At 47.4% G+C, this 20,181-nt stretch overlaps 1 protein-coding gene across 1 annotated transcript in view; it reads right to left on the reverse strand.

Annotated features, from left to right (window-relative positions):
* Positions 1-511: 511 nt before the first annotated feature.
* The window catches only part of MCCC1 (methylcrotonyl-CoA carboxylase subunit 1), a 159,013-nt gene continuing 139,343 nt past the window's right edge, over positions 512-20,181 (reverse strand). Inside the window, exons 16-19 of the mRNA XM_063916340.1 lie at positions 18,265-18,402; positions 2,097-2,204; positions 1,873-1,944; positions 512-752 (exon numbers count right to left, since the gene is read on the reverse strand). Of these exons, the coding sequence (XP_063772410.1) occupies positions 636-752; positions 1,873-1,944; positions 2,097-2,204; positions 18,265-18,402 (435 nt within the window). The 3' untranslated portion in view covers positions 512-635. The remainder of the gene's footprint in view (positions 753-1,872; positions 1,945-2,096; positions 2,205-18,264; positions 18,403-20,181) is intronic.

Consider the following 20,181-nt stretch of genomic DNA (forward strand, 5'->3'; position numbering starts at 1 on the left):
ACATATGTACAGTATAATGTATAAAGTGAGCCTGAAACCTGATCCCTAGAGAAGGAGGTGTGCCCACAGGCAGTTCCCCTGTTCCCCTGTGGGTCAGTCAAACCCTGGTTGTGTCAACCCTTTGCCATTTCTCACTTTACATCTACTGACTTATGCATACAGATCCCCAGAGACAATAAATAACTGGGACATTTACAGATCTTGCATATGGTTCACAAAACCCACATTAGCCCCTCCCAAATTATGATAATCCAAGAATAATCGACAGATTTACAAAGGCTATGTACATTTCTTGTAAGTGCCTGTGCACATGGATATTTTTTGTACATCTATCGCCCTATTCAACATTTGTACTTGGTCATAAGTGATAAATCATTGGATTACATGCCATAATCTAAGATAGATATAGGAGGAAAAAAAACAGTATATAAAACACCACATATATAGTAACAATGGTAAATTAGGACTGAACAAACATGTCAACATAAGAAATAAAAAAATAATAGGACTGTTTTCAAATCAAGGATATTTTTATTTCATGGTTGTCTGTAAACCAGTATAGAATGTTTAAAGTAACAGGAACAATATAATGATCATTTCTTGTAATAACACAAGAAGCAGGTATTTCATAGAAATTATTCTGACTCGGCTTCTTCTTCAAACTCAACAAGTGGAGCATGTCTGCTGGCTTGGACACCTTCTTTGAAGTGAACCTTTTTGATGGTGCCAGCTTTTGGTGATCTTATCGTGTGCTGTTAAAAATAAATATATGTAGTTTAGGATAAAACATGTATTTCCTAGCACCTGTACATTGTACAATAAATGGCATAATAGATTGAATGGGATTGGGGAAAAAAAAAGCAAATGATCAAAATACAAGAAAAAAAAAAGAAGTAATGGAGCGGAGAAAGCGGTTGCGGCGGCGACAGCAAGAAGACTGACTGCAGGGAGGCGTTGCGGCGCGTCAACTGACCGTTGAAGGCCGTTTTCGGGGAGTGGTATGAAAAACGCAGGCGTGTCCAGGCGAACGGAGGGCGGATGTCTGACGTCAAAGCCGAGCCCATCATCGCTGGATCCATCGCACAGGGTAAGTATGTCCAGGGCTGGTCTTGTTTTCCAGGAAACTTTTTTAGCATAGCAGGGCTGCACAAGCGATCGCAGCCCTGCTATGCTAAAATACACTCCCCCATAGGCGGAGATTAGTTGATCGCACCAGCAGCAAAAAGTTGCTTGGTGCGATCAACTCGGAATGAGGGCCATTATTAGAGAGTTCAGGAGATCTAGGAGTAAAGTGCACAGCTATAAAGCTATCTGTACGCTCTGTTGCTACCTTTCTGCAGGAAGCAGTTAGCTTCCCAACAAATGGGATCCCGGCGGTTGATATACCGACGCCGGTATCCCAAGGGGGGACACAATCCTCGCGTCAATATACCGACATCAAAATTCCAGCAGCTGGCATCCCGATAATCCTGACGCTCTCCCATCCTGCCGTGGGGGAGGGGGCAGCAAAGGGGGGGGGGGGGGTTATGTTTAGGCAGCAGAAGGGGGGTTAGGCTTAGGGTGCACGCACGGGAACGTTAGGGTTAGGCACATAGTAGGGAAGGTTAGGGTTAGGCACCTAGTGGGGAGGGTTAGGTTTAAGCAGCGAGGAAGGGAGAGTTAAGGTTAGGCACCACAGGGAGGGTTAGGGTAGGGAAAAGATGAAGGCTAGGGGGCTGTCGGGATTATGATAGACGAGATGCTGCTGTCGGTATACTGACAGCCGGCATCCCGTCGATCCGTATATATCAAACTGAACCCCTTTTATGCAAGTGTTTGACCAGTACTGTGAGGCTTCATTAAATGATCACACTAAAAAACAGCAGCACTTACCTCCATTTTCATAGCAATCATGACCATCAGAGGATCTCCAGCTTCTACTTTATCACCCACTTTTACAAACACCTAAAAAGAAGTAATCTATAATAAATAGGCCACATATGGGAAAAGACACCAACACAAGTTATCAGCATTTGTATTTGTTGCATCATAAAAATGATCATACGTATGGTTTTACCAATCCCTTCTGAATAGAATGTGAAAAGTCTGGCCATTACCTTTTCTATAGTTCCAGTCATCGGTGCTACGGCCGCTCTTTGTGTTCCTGATGCGCTAACTTCTGACAGATATTTGGGAATGGGGATACTCAGCTGCACACTGCCATCCTGCAGCATGAATAGAATACAGTATTATACATGATGAGAATATGACAGCTCGGACTCAACATCAAGACACATTTTGCACCCAAAAGGTTTAGCCCACATATAGGTTGGGTGGATTATATTGAGCTGGCAGATAAATACACTGGCGAGACACAGAACAAACTTGTTGCTCATCTCAGGCACTAATTGAAAGGAGAAGGGTCCAATTTTGCACTTCTGCAGATGGGTCTCTATTGGCACCACTGACATAGAAAGCTGACCCATACATACATACTATTGGATCATTACCAGGTATCAAGCTTATTTGGGAGCTCAGCTAAGACACAATTAGGTCTATAGAAGTGTGTTTGTTTCTTTTAGCAAATAGTTAAATCAACGTTGGAATGCACAAAGAGCAGTGATTCTCAACCATGGGGAGATGCATCAAGCCTTGGAAAGATATAAAGTGGAGAAGTTGTGCAAAGTAAACCAATGAGCATCTACTGTAACTCATTTCCAAGACTGTAATAAAGGACAGTTAGAAGTGGTTTGGTTGCTTTGCACAAATTTTATCGCTCTCCCACAGTGATCAAAAAATATGCACTATAACATGTTTTTATGCGCTGCAGGCATTGAGGGACCCAGCTTTTAAAAATGAGCAGGTCCTGCCGGATGCGCTGTGCAGCCAATAACAATTATCAACGTCTCTCACCCCACTCACTGGCAGCAGCAATCTCCTAATCCAATTGCTAGCTGAGACCTACGTCCTCCCCTCTCTGCCCACCAGTGCACAGTGCACTGCTCTCAGGGCCGGTTCTGGGGCTTTTTGCGCCCCGGGCGGGAAATGGGGCGTGGCTTCATACAGGGGGCGTGGTCAGTTACGCCCCCTGTACAGTAGTAGCGCCGCTGAAATGCTGTGCGGTGCGCGATGATGTCATTGCGCAACGCACAGCAAAGGTCCTCTCCACAAAGGGAAACTAGACGCTACGCGTCTAGTTCCCTTCATAGCGGGCAGCGGCACAGAGCGGGCAGCGGGGGGCACAGCAGCAGCGGATCTTGCCATGGTACGGCGCCCTCCGAATGGCGCCGGCGCTCTCCGGAAGGCGGCGCCCCGGGCAAAAGTCCTGCTTGCCCGTGGCAAGATACGCTACTGAGTGCTCTACAATTTAAATACAGTGTGACTGTGAGAGCTTGCTGGTGTGACCTGGGCTGCGGTGGCGGCAAAGCTGTGCTGGGGCTGCCAAGGACCATGAAGCTGAGCCGGCAGATCACGGTGCTCGGCAGTGCTATCTTCTGTAAGGTGATTTTCTCCTACTACCTGATGCTGGACCAGGGGCAGTTTGACCAGCCCAAGAGTCCCCATAGGAAAGGGACCTTCCCCTAGGTGGGAGGCGCCCACTCCCGGTGTGTATATGTTGCCCCTTATATCCTGGGCACTGCCTATATCTCTGTGCTGCCCATTACATTATTTGTCTGATGTGTGCCTCCTGTACCGAACAGGTGATGTCTTACTGTTTACTCTCCTCACAGATCCATATACTGCCTCCCTGTGCCCCACACACCACCTTATGGCACATACACTCCTATACATGGTACAAACAATCCTATACCATACCCCCACATACTGCCTCCCTGTGTCCCACACAGCACCTCATGTTACATACACTCCTGTACCCCCACATACTGCCTCCCTGTGCCCCACACAGCACCTCATGATACATACACCATACTACACCAACATAGATCACTTTGCTTATCTCAAAATATCTCCCAACCCAGCCCCTTCGCTCTTCACAAGATCTACGTCTCTCATCCACACTCATTACTTGCTCCCATGCATGATTGCAGGACTTTCGTCGGGCTGCACCCACTCTGTGGAATGCCCTACCACGTACATTAAGACTCTCCTCTAGTCTTAAAACCTTCAAGAGTTCCCTGAAAACTCACCAATTCAGACAAGCTTATCAATGCCTATTTCCCCATAGATTGTAAGCTTGCAAGCAGGGCCCTCCTACCTCTATGACTGTTTGTTATTACCCAGTTTTGTCTTCTCATTGTGTCCAGTTGTAAAGCGCAATGGAATTTGCAGCGCTAGATAAGAAACTGTTATTAAATGAATAAAATACCCCCACATACTGCCTCCCTGTGCCCCACACAGCACCTCATGGTACATACACTTCTTTACCCCCACATCACCTCATGGTATATACCAGAGGTTCTCAAACTCGGTCCTCGGGGGCACACACAGTGCATGTTTTGCAGGTAACCCAGCAGGTGCACAGGTGTATTAATTACTCACTGACACATTTTAAAGGATCCACAGGTGGAGCTAATTATTTTACTTGCGATTCTGTGAGGAGACCTGCAAAACATGCACTGTGTGTGCCCCCGAGGACCGAGTTTGAGAACCTCTGGTATATACACTCCTGTACCCCCACATACTGCCTCCCTGTGCTCCACACAGCTCCTTATGGTACAAACACTTCTGTATCCCCACATACTGCCTCCCTGTGCCCCACACAGCACCTCATGTTACATACTCTCCTGTACCCCCACATACTGCCTCCCTGTGTCCCACACAGTACCTCATATACATACACTCCTGTACCCCCACATACTGCCTCTCTGTGCCCCACACAGCACCTCATGGTACATACACTTCTTTACCCCCACATACTGCCTCCCTGTGCTCCACACAGCACCTTATGGTACAAACACTTCTGTATCCCCACATACTGCCTCCCTGTGCCCCACACAGTACCTCATATACATACACTCCTGTACCCTCACATACTGTCTCTCTGTGCCCCACACAGCACCTCATATATATATACCGTATATACTCGAGTATAAGCCGACTTTTTCAGCACTTTTTTTTGTGCTGAAAAAGCCACCTCGGCTTATACTCGAGTCAGTGCACAGTGACAGGGAGTACAGTGTGACAGGGAGTGCAGTGTGAAGGAGGGACACGAAGCGCACAGCGCACGGCTCTCCTGTGTTCCTCCTGTATCTCCGGCGGCAGCGGCGGGTCTATTAAAGGAAGTACCCGTCCTCTGATCACGAACCGGCACTTCCTTTAATAGACCCGCCGCGGCCGCCGGAGATGCAGGAGGGACACAGGAGAGCCGCGCGCTGTGCGCTCCGTGTCCCTCCTTCAGAAGACAGCGCGGGATCGACGGAGGGGTAAGTAACAGCACTGGGGGAGCATATTTGGCACTTGGGGAGGGGGCATATCTAGCAGCAGCATGAGGGGCATATCTGGCAGCAGCATGAGGGGCATATCTGGCAGCAGCATGAGGGGCATATCTGGCAGCAGCATGAGGGGCATATCTGGCAGCAGCATGAGGGGCATATCTGGCAGCAGCATGGGGGCATATCTGGCAGCAGCATGAGGGGCATATCTGGCAGCAGCATGAGGGGCACATCTGGCAGCAGCATGAGGGGCATATCTGGCAGCAGCATGAGGGGCATATCTGGCAGCAGCATGAGGGGCATATCTGGCGCATGAGGGGCACATCTGGCAGCAGCATGAGGGGCATATCTGGCAGCAGCATGAGGGGCATATCTGGCAGCAGCATGAGGGGCATATCTGGCAGCAGCATGAGGGGCATATCTGGCAGCAACATGAGGGGCATATCTGGCAGCAGCATGAGGGGCACATCTGGCAGCAGCATGAGGGCATATCTGGCAGCATGAGGGCATATCTTGCACATCTGGCACTGTGGGGCATATTTGGCAGCATGAGGGCATATCTGGCACATCAGGCACTGTGGGGCATATCTGGCAGGATGAGGGCATATCTGGCACTGTGGGGGCATATCTGGCAGTATGAGGGCATATCTGGCACTGTGGGGGCATATCTGGCAGTATGAGGGCATATCTGGCACTGAGGGCTGTGTACGGCTAGAGCTGCATTTCCCACCCTAGGCTTATACTCGAGTCAATAAGTTTTCCCAGGTTTTTGTGGTAAAATTAGGTGCCTCGGCTTATATTCGGGTCGACTTATACTCGAGTATATACGGTATATATATATATATATATATATATATATATAAAATAAGATTTTACTTACCGGTAAATCTATTTCTCGTAGTCCGTAGTGGATGCTGGGGACTCCGTAAGGACCATGGGGATAGACGGGCTCCGCAGGAGACATGGGCACTTTAAGAAAGAATTTAGGTTCTGGTGTGCGCTGGCTCCTCCCTCTATGCCCCTCATCCAGACCTCAGTTAGAGAAACTGTGCCCAGAAGAGCTGACAGTACAAGGAAAGGATTTTGGTAATCCAGGGCAAGATTCATACCAGCCACACCAATCACACCGTATAACTTGTGATAAACTTACCCAGTTAACAGTATGAACAACAACAGAGCATCAGGTCAACCCTGATGCAACCATAACATAACCCTTATTGAAGCAATAACTATCTACAAGTATTGCAGAAGAATTCCGCGCCTGGGACGGGCGCCCAGCATCCACTACGGACTACGAGAAATAGATTTACCAGTAAGTAAAATCTTATTTTCTCTAACGTCCTAGTGGATGCTGGGGACTCCGTAAGGACCATGGGGATTATACCAAAGCTCCCAAACAGGCGGGAGAGTGCGGATGACTCTGCAGCACCGATTGAGCAAACACAAGGTCCTCCTCAGCCAGGGTATCAAACTTGTAGAACTTTGCAAAAGTGTTTGAACGTGACCAAGTAGCCGCTCGGCAAAGCTGTAATGCCGAGACCCCTCGGGCAGCCGCCCAAGAAGAGCCCACCTACCTAGTGGAATGGGCCTTAACTGACTTTGGCAGCGGCAATCCAGCCGCAGAATGAGCCTGCTGAATCGTGTTACAGATCCAGCGAGAAATAGTTTGCTTTGAAGCAGGAGCACCAAGCTTGTTGGAAGCATACAGGATAAACAAAGACTCTGTTTTCCTGACCTTAGCCGTTCTGGCTACATAAACCTTCAAAGCCCTGACCACATCAAGTAACTCGGAATCCTCCAAGTCAGTAGTAGCCACAGGCACCACAATAGGTTGGTTTATATAAAAGGATGAAACCACTTTCGGCAGAAATTGTGGACGGGTCCGCAATTCTGCTCTATCCACATGGAAAACCAGATAGGGGCTTTTATGTGACAAAGGCGCCAACTCTGACACACGCCTAGCCGAAGCCAAGGCTAATAGCATGACCACCTTCCACGTGATATATTTCAACTCCACCGTTTTCAGTGGTTCAAACCAGTGGGATTTCAGGAAACTCAACACCACGTTAAGATCCCAAGTTGCCACTGGAGGCACGAAAGGGGGCTGAATATGCAGCACTCCCTTTACAAACGTCTGAACTTCAGGTAGAGAAGCCAACTCCTTTTGAAAGAAAATGGATAGGGACGAAATCTGGACCTTAATGGAACCCAATTTTAGGCCCAAATTCACTCTGGACTGTAGGAAGTGAAGGAAACGGCCCAGCTGGAACTCCTCCGTAGGAGCATTCCTGGCCTCACACCAAGCAACATATTTTCGCCATATACGGTGATAATGTTGAGCTGTCACGTCCTTCCTAGCCTGTATCAGCGTAGGAATGACCTCATCCGGAATGCCTTTCTCTGCTAGGATCCGGCGTTCAACCGCCATGCCGTCAAACGCAGCCGCGGTAAGTCTTGGAACAGACAGGGCCCTTGTTGCAACAAGTCCTGTCTTAGAGGAAGAGGCCACGGGTCCTCTGTGAGCAGTTCTTGCAGATCTGGATACCAAGTCCTTCGTGGCCAATCTGGAACAATGAGTATTGTTCTCACTCCTCTTTTTCTTATTATCCTCAGCACCTTGGGTATGAGAGGAAGAGGAGGAAATACATAGACCGACTGGAACACCCACGGTGTCACCAGGGCGTCTACAGCTATCGCCTGAGGGTCTCTTGACCTGGCGCAATACCTCTGTAGCTTTTTGTTGAGTCGGGATGCCATCATGTCCACCTGTGGCAGTTCCCACTGACTTGTAATCTGCGCGAAGACTTCCTGATGAAGTCCCCACTCTCCCGGGTGGAGGTCGTGTCTGCTGAGGAAGTCTGCTTCCCAGTTGTCCACTCCCGGGATGAACACTGCTGACAGTGCGCTTACGTGATTCTCCGCCCAGCGAAGAATTCTGGCGGCTTCCGCCATCACCACTCTGCTCCTTGTGCCGCCTTGGCGGTTTACATGGTGATGTTGTCTGACTGGTTGGTCGCGAAGCAGGGTCTCTGCTTGACGTAGGGCGTTGTATATGGCCCTTAGTTCCAGGATGTTGATGTGAAGGCAAGTCTCTTGACTTGACCACAGACCTTGGAAATTTCTTCCCTGTGTGACTGCACCCCAACCTCGGAGGCTTGCGTCCGTGGTCACCAGGACCCAGTCCTGAATGCCGAATCTGCGGCCCTCGAGAAGGTGAGCGCTCTGCAGCCACCACAGGAGTGACACCCTGGCCCTGGGGGATAGGGTGATTAACCGATGCATCTGAAGATGTGATCCGGACCACTTGTCCAGTTAGTCCCATTGAAAGGTCCTCGCATGGAACCTGCCGAAGGGAATGGCCTCGTATGATGCCACCATCCTTCCCAGGACACGAGTGCAGTGATGCACTGACACCTGTTTTGGTTTTAATAGGTTCCTGACAAGTGTCATGAGTTCCTGAGCTTTCTCCATCGGGAGATAAACCCTTTTCTGGTCTGTATCTAGAATCATGCCCAGGAAAGGCAGACGAGTCGTAGGAACCAACTGCGACTTTGGAATATTTAGAATCCAGCCGTGTTGTCGTAACACTTCCAGAGAAAGTGCTACACTGATCAGCAACTGCTCTCTTGATCTCGCTTTTATGAGATCGTCCAAGTATGGGATAATTGTGACTCCTTGCTTCCGCAGGAGTACCATCATTTCCGCCATTACCTTGGTAAATATTCTCGGTGCCGTGGAAAGACCAAACGGCAACGTCTGAAATTGGTAATGACAATCCTGTACCACAAATCTGAGGTACGCCTGATGAGGTGGATAAATGGGGACATGAAGGTATGCATCCTTTATGTCCAGAGACACCATAAAATCCCCCCCTTCCAAGCTTGCGATGACCGCTCTCAGCGATTCCATCTTGAACTTGAACCTTTTCAGGTATATGTTCAGGGATTTTAAATTCAGTATGGGTCTGACCGAACCGTCCGGTTTCGGGACTACAAACATGGTCGAATAATAACCCCTTCCCTGCTGAAGGAGGGGAACCTTGACCACCACCTGTTGAAGATACAATTTGTGAATTGCAGTTAACACTATTTCCCTCTCGTGGGGGGAAGCTGGCAGGGCCGATTTGAGGTATCGGTGAGGGGGCATCTACTGGAATTCCAGCTTGTATCCCTGAGACACAATATCTATTGCCGAGGGATCCAACTGGGAGTGAACCCACTTGTGGCTGAAATTTCGAAGACGTGCCCCCACCGGGCCTAGCTCCGCCTGTGGAGCCCCAGCGTCATGCGGTGGATTTTGTAGAGGCCGGGGAGGACTTCTGTTCCTGGGAACTAGCTGTGTTGTGCAGCTTCTTTCCTCTGCCCCTGCCTCTGGCAAGAAAGGACGCACCTCGGACTTTCTTGTTTTTCTGTGATCGAAAGGACTGCATTTGATAATACGGTGGTCTCTTAGGCTGTGAGGAAACATATGGCAAAAAATTTTACTTTCCAGCAGTAGCTGTGGAGACCAGGTCCGAGAGACTCTCCCCAAACAATTCCTCACCCTTGTAAGGTAAAACCTCCATATGCCTTTTTGAGTCGGCATCACCTGTCCATTGCTGAGTCCACAGGACCCTTCTGGCAGAAATTGACATAGCATTTATTCTAGAACCCAGCAGACTAATGTCTCTTTGAGCATCTCTCATATAAAGGACAGCGTCTTTAATATGCCCCAAGGTCAACAATACAGTATCCTTGTCTAAGGTCTCAATTTCCTCAGATAAGGTATCCGTCCATGCTGCTACAGCACTACACACCCAGGCCGACGCGATCGCCGGCCTCAGCAAGGTACCCGAATGTGTATAAATGGACTTCAGGGTAACCTCCTGTTTGCGATCCGCAGCATCTTTGAGGGTAGCCGTATCCTGTGACGGCAGGGCTACCTTCTTGGATAAGCGTGTTAAAGCTTTGTCCACCTTAGGGGAGGATTCCCAGCGTAACCTGTCCGTTGGCGGGAAAGGATACGCCATAATAATCCTTTTGGAAATCTGCAGTTTTTTATCTGGAGATTCCCAAGCCTTTTCACATAACTCATTTAGCTCGTGTGAGGGGGGAAAGGTTACCTCCGGTTTCTTTTCCCCATACATATGCACCCTCTTGTCAGGGACTGGGGTTTCCTCTGTGATGTGCAACACATCCTTAATTGCTATAATCATATAACGGATGGATTTAGCCAATTTAGGCTGTAACTTTGCATCATCGTAATCGACACTGGAGTCAGAATCCATGTCGGTATCTGTGTCAACAATTTGGGATAGTGGGCGCTTCTGAGACCCTGACGGCCTCTGCGACATAGGATCAGGCACGGGTTGAGACCCTGACTGTCCTGAGGCTTCAGCTTTTTCTAACCTTTTATGCAAGGAATTAACATTATCATTTAAAACCTTCCACATATCCATCCAATCAGGTGTCGGCGCCGTCGGCGGAGACACCACATTCATTTGCTCCCGCTCTGCTTCCACATAGCCTTCCTCGTCAAACATGTCGACACAAGCGTACCGACACACCACACACACAGGGAATGCCCTTTTTGAAGACAGATCCCCCACAAGGCCCTTTGAAGAGACAGAGAGAGAGTATGCCAGCACACACCCCAGCGCTATAAACCCAGGAATAACACAGTAACTTAATGTTAACCCAGTAGCTGCAGTTTATATTGATTTTTGCGCCTAATTATGTGCCCCCCCTCTCTTTTTACCCTCTTCTACCGTGTATCTGCAGGGGAGAGCCTGGGGAGCTTCCTCTCAGCGGAGCTGTGGAGAAAAAATGGCGCTGGTGAGTGCTGAGGAAGAAGCCCCGCCCCCTCAGCGGCGGGCTTCTGTCCCGCTTAAATGTACAATTTTTGGCGGGGGCTCATACATATATACAGTGCCCAACTGTATATATGCTAAACTTTTGCCAAAGAGGTCCCAATTGCTGCCCAGGGCGCCCCCCCCCCTGCGCCCTGCACCCTTACAGTGACCGGAGTATGTGAGGTGTGTGGGAGCAATGGCGCACAGCTGCAGTGCTGTGCGTTACCTCAGTGAAGAACGGAGTCTTCTGCCGCCGATTTGAAGTCTTCTTTGCTTCTCATACTCACCCGGCTTCTGTCTTCCGGCTCTGCGAGGGGGACGGTGGCGCGGCTCTGGGATCGGACGGCGAGGGTGAGATCCTGCGTACGATCCCTCTGGAGCTAATAGTGTCCAGTAGCCTAAGAAGCAGGACCTAGCTTCAGAGAGTAGGGCTGCTTCTCTCCCCTCTGTCCCTCGATGCAGGGAGTCTGTTGCCAGCAGAGCTCCCTGAAAATAAAAAACCTAACAAAATACTTTCTCTCAGCAAACTCAGGAGAGCTCACTGAAAAGCACCCAGCTCGTCTGGGCACAGTATCAAACTGAGGTCTGGAGGAGGGGCATAGAGGGAGGAGTCAGAGCACACCAGAACCTAAATTTTTTCTTAAAGTGCCCATGTCTCCTGCGGAGCCCGTCTATCCCCATGGTCCTTACGGAGTCCCCAGCATCCACTAGGACGTTAGAGAAATATATATATATATATATATATATATATATATATATATATATACACACTCCTGTACTCCCATATACTGCCTTCCTGTGGCCCACACAGCACCTCATGATACATAACCTCCTGTACCCCCACAAACTGCCTCCCTGTAACCCACACAGCACCTCATGGTACATACACTAACACTCCCATCCCAGCCCTTCCCTTTCTTATTTACACTATATAGTTATTACTGTTGTATTATGCTAATATGATGTGTTATGTTGATTGCACATGGCTGCTGCTGGCATAGGGCTGTGTGACACAGGATGGGTAGGGCAATATCCTATTAGATATGTAGGGTGGTATCCTATTTCGGGTGACCAAAACAGCCAGATATTGCAAATAATGACCGATTATCGCAGTATCCAATTAGAGGTCACTTTGACCGGCCAAAATAGTACCCGCGATCGTTCGAAAACACATGGGAATTGGGAATAAGTACCTTGTATGTGGGCCCTTGTATGGCTCACCTTCCACAGTGTAACCTTCGTAGTGCGCCCAACATGGCTGCCTCCTCTGGTACGCTTGCGGATGGGATGAAAAATACATGGACCTGGTGGTTTTGTTGGGACCCTACTCTGAGCATTAGAACACTACAAACACCCCATTTTGTGTCATCTCTCCTAGGGGTTGACTATTTCACCCAGGGTAATCCTACGCAGTGCGCCCAAGATGGCTGCCTCACCTGGTTCCTTGTGAGGGTGGACTACACAACCCTTGAAAGTTATTACCCAAAATGCCTATACCAATACTGCACTATTCTTACTGTGTGCTAAAGGTTTTCTTTTTATGTCTGTGTGGCTTTGTCTATTGCTGTATTACTTAAATCTTCTGTATTATGTGCATTGTTCTTGATGTCTGTAAAGCGCTTTTATTCCTTTTGGAGATTGAGCGCTATATAAATAAAATGATTATTATTATTATTATTATTTAAGTCCCCAATCCCATGTGTTATCGTGACTCCAGAGGCCCCTTATCAAGGCACCCAAAGCATAATCCCCGATAAATCCCGGCATTGGATGAAAGGGACGCCGGCATCAGGGCTAATAGGATAGCCCCACCGCGATCCTTTTAGCAGCTTTAAAGTTCTACTGTTAATAGAATACCGCCCATAGTGCAACAAGCTGCCAACTATCCACGACCTCTTCATCTCCCACTCTATTAACCTTCTTGCCATCACTGAAACCTGGCTCTCCTCCTCTGACACCACCTACTCTGCTGCCCTCTCCTACTGAGGACTCTCCTTCACACACACGGTCAGACCTGATGACTGCCAGGGTGGAGGCGTGGGCATCCTTCTCTCCCCGAACTGCACCTTACGTGTCATCCCCCTGAGCCCTCCCTCACCTTCTCCACCTTTGAGATCCACACAATCCGCCTCTTCTACCCCATTCACCTCCTTGTGGCAGTGATATACCACCCCCCTGGCCACTGTTCACCTTTCCTTGACAACTTTGCTGCCTGGCTTCCACACTTTCTCTCCTCCAACCTCCCCTCTATCATCCTCTGTGACTTTAACATCCCTATTGACATCACTAATGCTGCTTCCGCTAATCTTCTTGCTCTTTCCACCTCCTTTGGACTTTCTCAATGGACCTCCACCCCTACTCACAATCTCGGCCACTCAATCAACCTTGTCTTCACTCACCGATGTGATCTCTCTGATTTCTCAAACTCTTCCTTCCCTCTTTCTGACCACCATCTGCTTTCTTTCACCCTCTCATTCTCCCTTCTCCTCTTCACGCCCAGACCCACCATCACCAGGCGCAATCTCGAGTCTCTCAACCCCGCTATCCTACCCTCCCTCAAGACTTTCCTCTCTCCTCATTCCACTATGACTTGTCCCAACCAGGCAGCCTCCTTATATAACGCTTCCCTAACCGCTACTCTCGACTCTGTGGCCCCCCTCTCCTCGACCCTTCATCACTCACTAGCTACCGCCCCATCTCTCTTCCCTCTTTCGCCTCCAAACTACTTGAGTGACTGGTCTACAGCCGTCTCACAAGCTACCTCTCTGACAACTCCATCCTCGATCCACTACAATCTGGTTTTCACCCACTCCACTGAGACTGCCCTGGTGAAAGTCACCAATGACCTGCTTTCAGACAAATCCAGGGGCCACCTCTCTCTGCTCATCCTTCTGGACCTCTCTGCTGCCTTTGACACCATGGATCATACTCTCCTCCTCCACACACTCCAAAACATTGGCCTCTCTAGCACTGTCCTTGACTGGTTTTCCTCTTACCTCACCAACCGCTCCTTCTCTGTGTTTGCCTCCGGCACCACCTCACACCCTTCCATCCTTCCTGTTGGTGTCCCTCAGGGTTCTGTCCTAAGCCCCCTTCTGTTCTCCCTGTACACTTCTTCCCTGGGTGCGCTCATTAACTCCTTTGGCCTTCAATACCACCTCTATTCTCCTCTCCTGATCTGTCCCCCTCTGTCCTCTCTCAGGTTTCCAGCTGCCTCTCCGCAATCTCCTCTTGGATGTCTGAGCGCTCTCTGAAGCTCAACATGGACAAAACTGAACTCATCATCTTTCCCCTACCCAGAGCAACACCCCCTACCAATATCTCTATCACGGTTGACAACACCATCTTCTCCCCCGTTCCCCAACTCTGCTGCTTGGGCGTCACTCTTGACTCCTCCCTCTCCTTTGCACCCCACATCCAAGCTCTGGCACAATCCTGTCGGTTTCAGCTACGCAACATTGCTCGCATTAGGCCATTTCTCTCCCAGACTGCAACTAAACTTATCATCCACTCACTGAGGTCATCTCACACCTCGACTACTGCAATGTTCTCCTCACTGGTCTTGCTTGCTCCCATCTTGCTCCCCTCCAATCTGTCCTGAACTCTGCAGCTAGGTTTATCTTCCCCTCCCGCCGCTCCACATCTGCCGCTCCCCTTCGACAAAATCCCCTACAGAATCCTCTTCAAATTACTCACTCTCACATATAAGGCCATCTCTAATTCCACTGCTCCCTACATCTCCAACCTTCTCTCCCTTCATACTCCCTCCCGCCCCCTACGGTCGGCCAATGACCGTCGCCTCTCCACTGCCCTGGTCACTGCTTCCCATGCTCGAGTTCAAGACTATGCCCGTGCTGCACCCCTTCAGTAGAATTCTCTTCCCTGCTCCATTAGACTCTCACCAATCATGCAAAGCTACAAACGGGCACTAAAAACCCACCTATTCATCAAAGAATACCAACCCGATGCATAACCTAGTCCTGAGGCAGCTCCTCCATCACCCTGCCTCATGCCTTAAACATCTAAGGCTTTGCTTACATACTGCCATCAGGCTACCTCCCGCTTGCTTGCACCTCATGTCATCTGTCTGTCGCCCCTTCCCACTAGATTGTTAGCTCTTCAGAGCAGGGCCCTCTTTCCTCTTGTTGTCAAAGCCCTCTTCTCAAAACATTTCACTCACAGCTCTCTCCTACCCAGCGACCATCTTTACCCGCTTTTTCTCCTGCTGGTCAAGGCTCATCTCCATCTATGGCCACCAGCCCCAAGTAGTACAATGGTTACTCCCTCGCTACTTACATCTTAGCTGTATTATGTTTGGAATTGTGGTGCTCTTTGTTACCTGTACTCTATTTTTGTTATTTATTTACTGTAATGGTAAGTTTTATCTCCCTGTACTGTCCTTTGTACGGTGCTGCGAAACACTTGTGGTGCCTTATAAATAAAATGTAATAATAATAATAATAATAATAATAATAGTGTCTGAATTTTTTTGGTAAATCATTTATATATGATGGATGATTCGTCACCTAATTACAAATTATGTATTTAGGTGTTCTTATGTGTTTAAGCGTGCACACTTTGTTAGGGTTATAGTGATGCATAATGCCCCTGATATCTACCCTTACTCCATCCTTAATTCCACAGCACTGCCTACTCATAATCTCCTTACCCCCAGCTCCATCCCCAGTACGGCAACCCTCCTTGCCCCCAGGACTGTCCCAGCTGCTATCTACCCTCTCCCTACCTCAACTGCTGCCTGTCCCCAGCACTGCCCAACTGTTGCCTGCTCCTACTCCGCATGGCCTGCCCTCACTACCTCATCCCTGCCCCACTTGCTCCTTGCTTCAAGCCCCAGCACTACCCCAAGTGACCCTAGCACTGACCAAGCTGCCACCTGACTACATCCCCAGCATTGTCTCAAAAGCTACCTGTCCTCACCTCCTCTCTGCCCCATCACTGCATCTGTTGTCTATGTAAGAGCAAGGCAATGTATAAGAAACATTGCCAGTACAGAAAAGGTATAACAGCAGCCTATCTGTAGGGCATGTGGAGTGGTATGATGGCATATGGGGAGCTCAAAAGAATAAATTGCGATGGGAACCAGAAAAAGTGGAGTAGGACCCCAACTTTTAAAGTGAAGGGTCCCTGGGACCTACTCTTTTTTCGCTCAGAGTGATCACTATCCAAGGCTTGATGCATCTTTCCCCCGGTGTATCAAGATTTATTTATTTATCGTTAGGTTAGTGTCACATCTCAAAACATGTTGAATATATGAGATAAGATTAGTAAGTAAGCTGTAACTTTCATTTTCAAACAGATCGATATCTATCAGGTTTCCTAACATAATCGCAAGTAAAGTAATTCCCTTGTGGGCCTTTTAAAATGGGTCAGTCAGTAAAGACTACACCTCTGCTCCTGCAAGGCAGTATGGATAACACCTGAGGACTGGAGTTGGAAAATACTGATCTAACGCATCCTCCATTAATTGTGTACCATGCTGTCATGCTAGTTGAGACACTAGTGACCTCTAATAATTAGGATTACCATTCTTTAATATATGTACCAGACTTTCAGCCCCAAGCTGCCTCAAGAAAGTACGTGGAACAAATTGATCTTTGATTATACATTAGCTATCAATTTTTTAGTGTACAAAATAATAGGTCTTCACATGTCATCCCTTAATTTAGAAAGAATACTTTCCTTGAGAAAACTTTTAAATGTTAGGGGAATATTTATCAAAGGTTAGAAATCTATAAAGTATACAGAGATAAAGTACTAACCAATCCGCTCCTAGCACAGTCTGATAGATATCCCCTTAAAATCTCCTAACCCTCGAGAGGCAGAATTCCCACCCAGGAACATACTTAGCCCTGCGGTGGCTGTGACAATGGACCTGATGCAGAGCTGATCAGGACACATAAATCAGCCCTACAGTATATGCTCCCACATTGCATGCACGGAAATATATATATATATATATATATATATACAAAAATGGTACCAAATTGCGCTTGGGATATATAAGCAGCACCTCTAGAAGAATCCTTCGTCAGCAAGGATTCAAAAATATTACATAGACACCAAATCTGAGGGCGCTAATGACTTCTTAATCTATTACAGACAGTCACAATAATTTAAAAAATGTATTCATAAAACACAATGTTATCTCCATTTCATAGTGTCAATAACATTATCATCATACAGGATGGATATTCAATCTGACATATATAGATTTCAATATACACCAATTAGGTTATATCAAATACGAAACCCAATTCCAATATACACCAATTAGGTTTAATCAGATGTAGAACCCCTACATCTGATTAAACCTAATTGGTGTATATTGGAATTGGGTTTCGTATTTGATCTAACCTAATTGGTGTATATTGAAATCTATATATGTCAGATTGAATATCCATCCTGTATGATGATAATGTTATTGACACTATGAAATGGAGATAACATTGTGTTTTATGAATACATTTTTTAAATTATTGTGACTGTCTGTAATAGATTAAGAAGTCATTAGCGCCCTCAGATTTGGTGTCTATATATATATATATATATATATATATATATATATATATCTTTGCACATATGTCCCCAATCTATATGCATGATTTCCTACTTGTTATAAACATCAGGGCACATTAGCGCAACTAGGTGCACATGATACTCTTGGAACTTGGCATGGTCCACAGTTCCGTTGACCCACTCTCACTAAACATGACCGACTGTATATGAGACTTTCATGTTATGCCTCTTCAATCACAAGTGAGGATGCTATTAAAACACACATGATGCTATATCGCCCGTAGTTGTGTGTGCTCGACTCAGAGTGTTTGCAGTGTGAAAACTGGGAAGATACACTCTGCAAACAGGAGTGCGTTCAATTCTGCACCAAGCTTAAAGGAATGTTGTGTTGGGTAAGTTACTTTAAGTAATAAGCAAATATTTTCACTCACTTGCAAAAAAAATATGTAAACAGAATTTCTGCAGCAAGAGTAATCTATATAAAATACAATAATAGACATTATGCCAAACCGAAATATATGTTACCATTGAGAATAGATGTATGGTGTTATCAATGATAATGAGTTTGGATTTACAAAGCGTTCCATCCACAGAACATTTCAGATATGTAACATCGCCCTCATTCACCAGCTCTCCTGACACTTTCAGCACTCTATCTTGAATCTGTAACAAGGAGAATAGCATTACACACTACAGGAACTAAAACCAATATTCATTAAAAGGCAACATCATAGCAGAAACACTTATATTTGTATATAATTGAAAAATGAACTATTAGGTTCAATCTATTTATAGAAGAGGAATGGCACCAGTCACCATAGGGCAGTTGTTCCCAAACTTTCTTGAATCACGGCTCCCTAGAATATCAGCATTTTTTTCATGGCACCCCTAGGATAAATATTTTTATTGATAAATGTGGAAAAATAGGATTTGAATTACCTACCGGTGAATCCTTTTCTCGTAGTCCGTAGAGGATGGTGGGGTCCACATTAGTACCATGGGGTATAGACGGGTCCCTCGGGAGCCATGGGCACTTTAGGCGTTTAATAATGTGGGCTGGCTCCTCCCTCTATGCCCCTCCTACCAGAATCAGTCTAGAAACTGTGCCCGAGGAGACGGACATACTTCGAGAGAAGGAAATACACAGATAGTGGTGAGATTCACACCAGCTCACACACAACAACAGAAATCCAAGCTAACCAGCTTGAAACAATTCAGCAACAACAGTACTTAACCAAGTAACGATGCAGTACTTAACCAAGTAACACCGCAGTACTTAACGAAGTAACAAATGACAAACAGAACGTCTGACTTTCTGTGACGAGAAGTTCTCCTCACATAAATCTTCAAAGCCTTCACAACGTCCAAGGACTTTGAAGTAATTGAGGAGTCAGTAGCCACTGGCACCACAATAGGTTGGTTGATATGAAAAGCCAATACAACCTTCGGAAGAAATTGCTGATGCGTTCTGAGCTCAGCTCTATCTTCATGGAAAATCAAGTAGGGGCTCTTGCAGGACAATGCCCCCAATTCCGACACACGTCTAGCAGATGCCAATGCCAATAGTGTGATCGCCTCCCAAGTAAGAAACTTGACATTAACCTCCTGTAAAGGTTCAAACCAATCCGACTGCAGGAACTGCAGCACCACATTAAGATCCCAAGGTGCCGTAAGAGGCACAAAGGGAGGCTGGATGTGCAGAACTCCTTTCAAGAAAGTCTAAACCTCAGGGAGAACAGCCAATTGTTTCTGGAAAAAAATGGACAAGACCGAAATCTGGACTTTTATTCAGTTCAAATGCAGGCCCACATCCACACCTGCTTGCAGAAAGAGGAGAAACTGCCCCAGTTGAAACTCCACCGTAGGAAACTTCTTGGATTCACACCAAGATACATACTTTTTCCAAATCCGATGGTAGTGTTTAGACGTTACTCCTTTCCTAGCCTGTATCAGGGTAGGAATAACTTTGTTCGGAATGCCCTTCCGAGCTAAGATCTGGCGTTCAACCTCCATGCTGTCAAACGTAGCCGTGGTAAGACTTGATAAGCGAACGGCCCCTGTTGCAGAAGGTCCTCTCGAATAGGAAGAGGCCTCAGATCTTCCAGCAGTAACTCCAGAAGATCCGCGTACCAAGCCCTTCTTGGCCAGTCCGGAGCAATGAGGATCGCCTGAACTCTTGTTCTTTTTATTAGTTTGAGAATCCTTGGGAAGAGTGGAAGTGGAGGGAACACATACACTGACTTGAACACCCACAGAGTTACTGCCTGTGGGTCCCTCGACCTGGAACAGTACCTCCGAAGCTTCTTGTTGAGGGGGGAGGCCATCATGTCTATTTGAGGTATGCCCCAAAGACATGTCACCTCTGCGAACACCTCTGGGTGGAGGCCCCACTCTCCTGGATGGAGATCGTGTCTGTTGAGGAAGTCCGCTTCCCAGTTGTCC

Source organism: Pseudophryne corroboree, chromosome 4 (assembly GCF_028390025.1).
Source record: "Pseudophryne corroboree isolate aPseCor3 chromosome 4, aPseCor3.hap2, whole genome shotgun sequence".
Taxonomy (NCBI): domain Eukaryota; kingdom Metazoa; phylum Chordata; class Amphibia; order Anura; family Myobatrachidae; genus Pseudophryne; species Pseudophryne corroboree.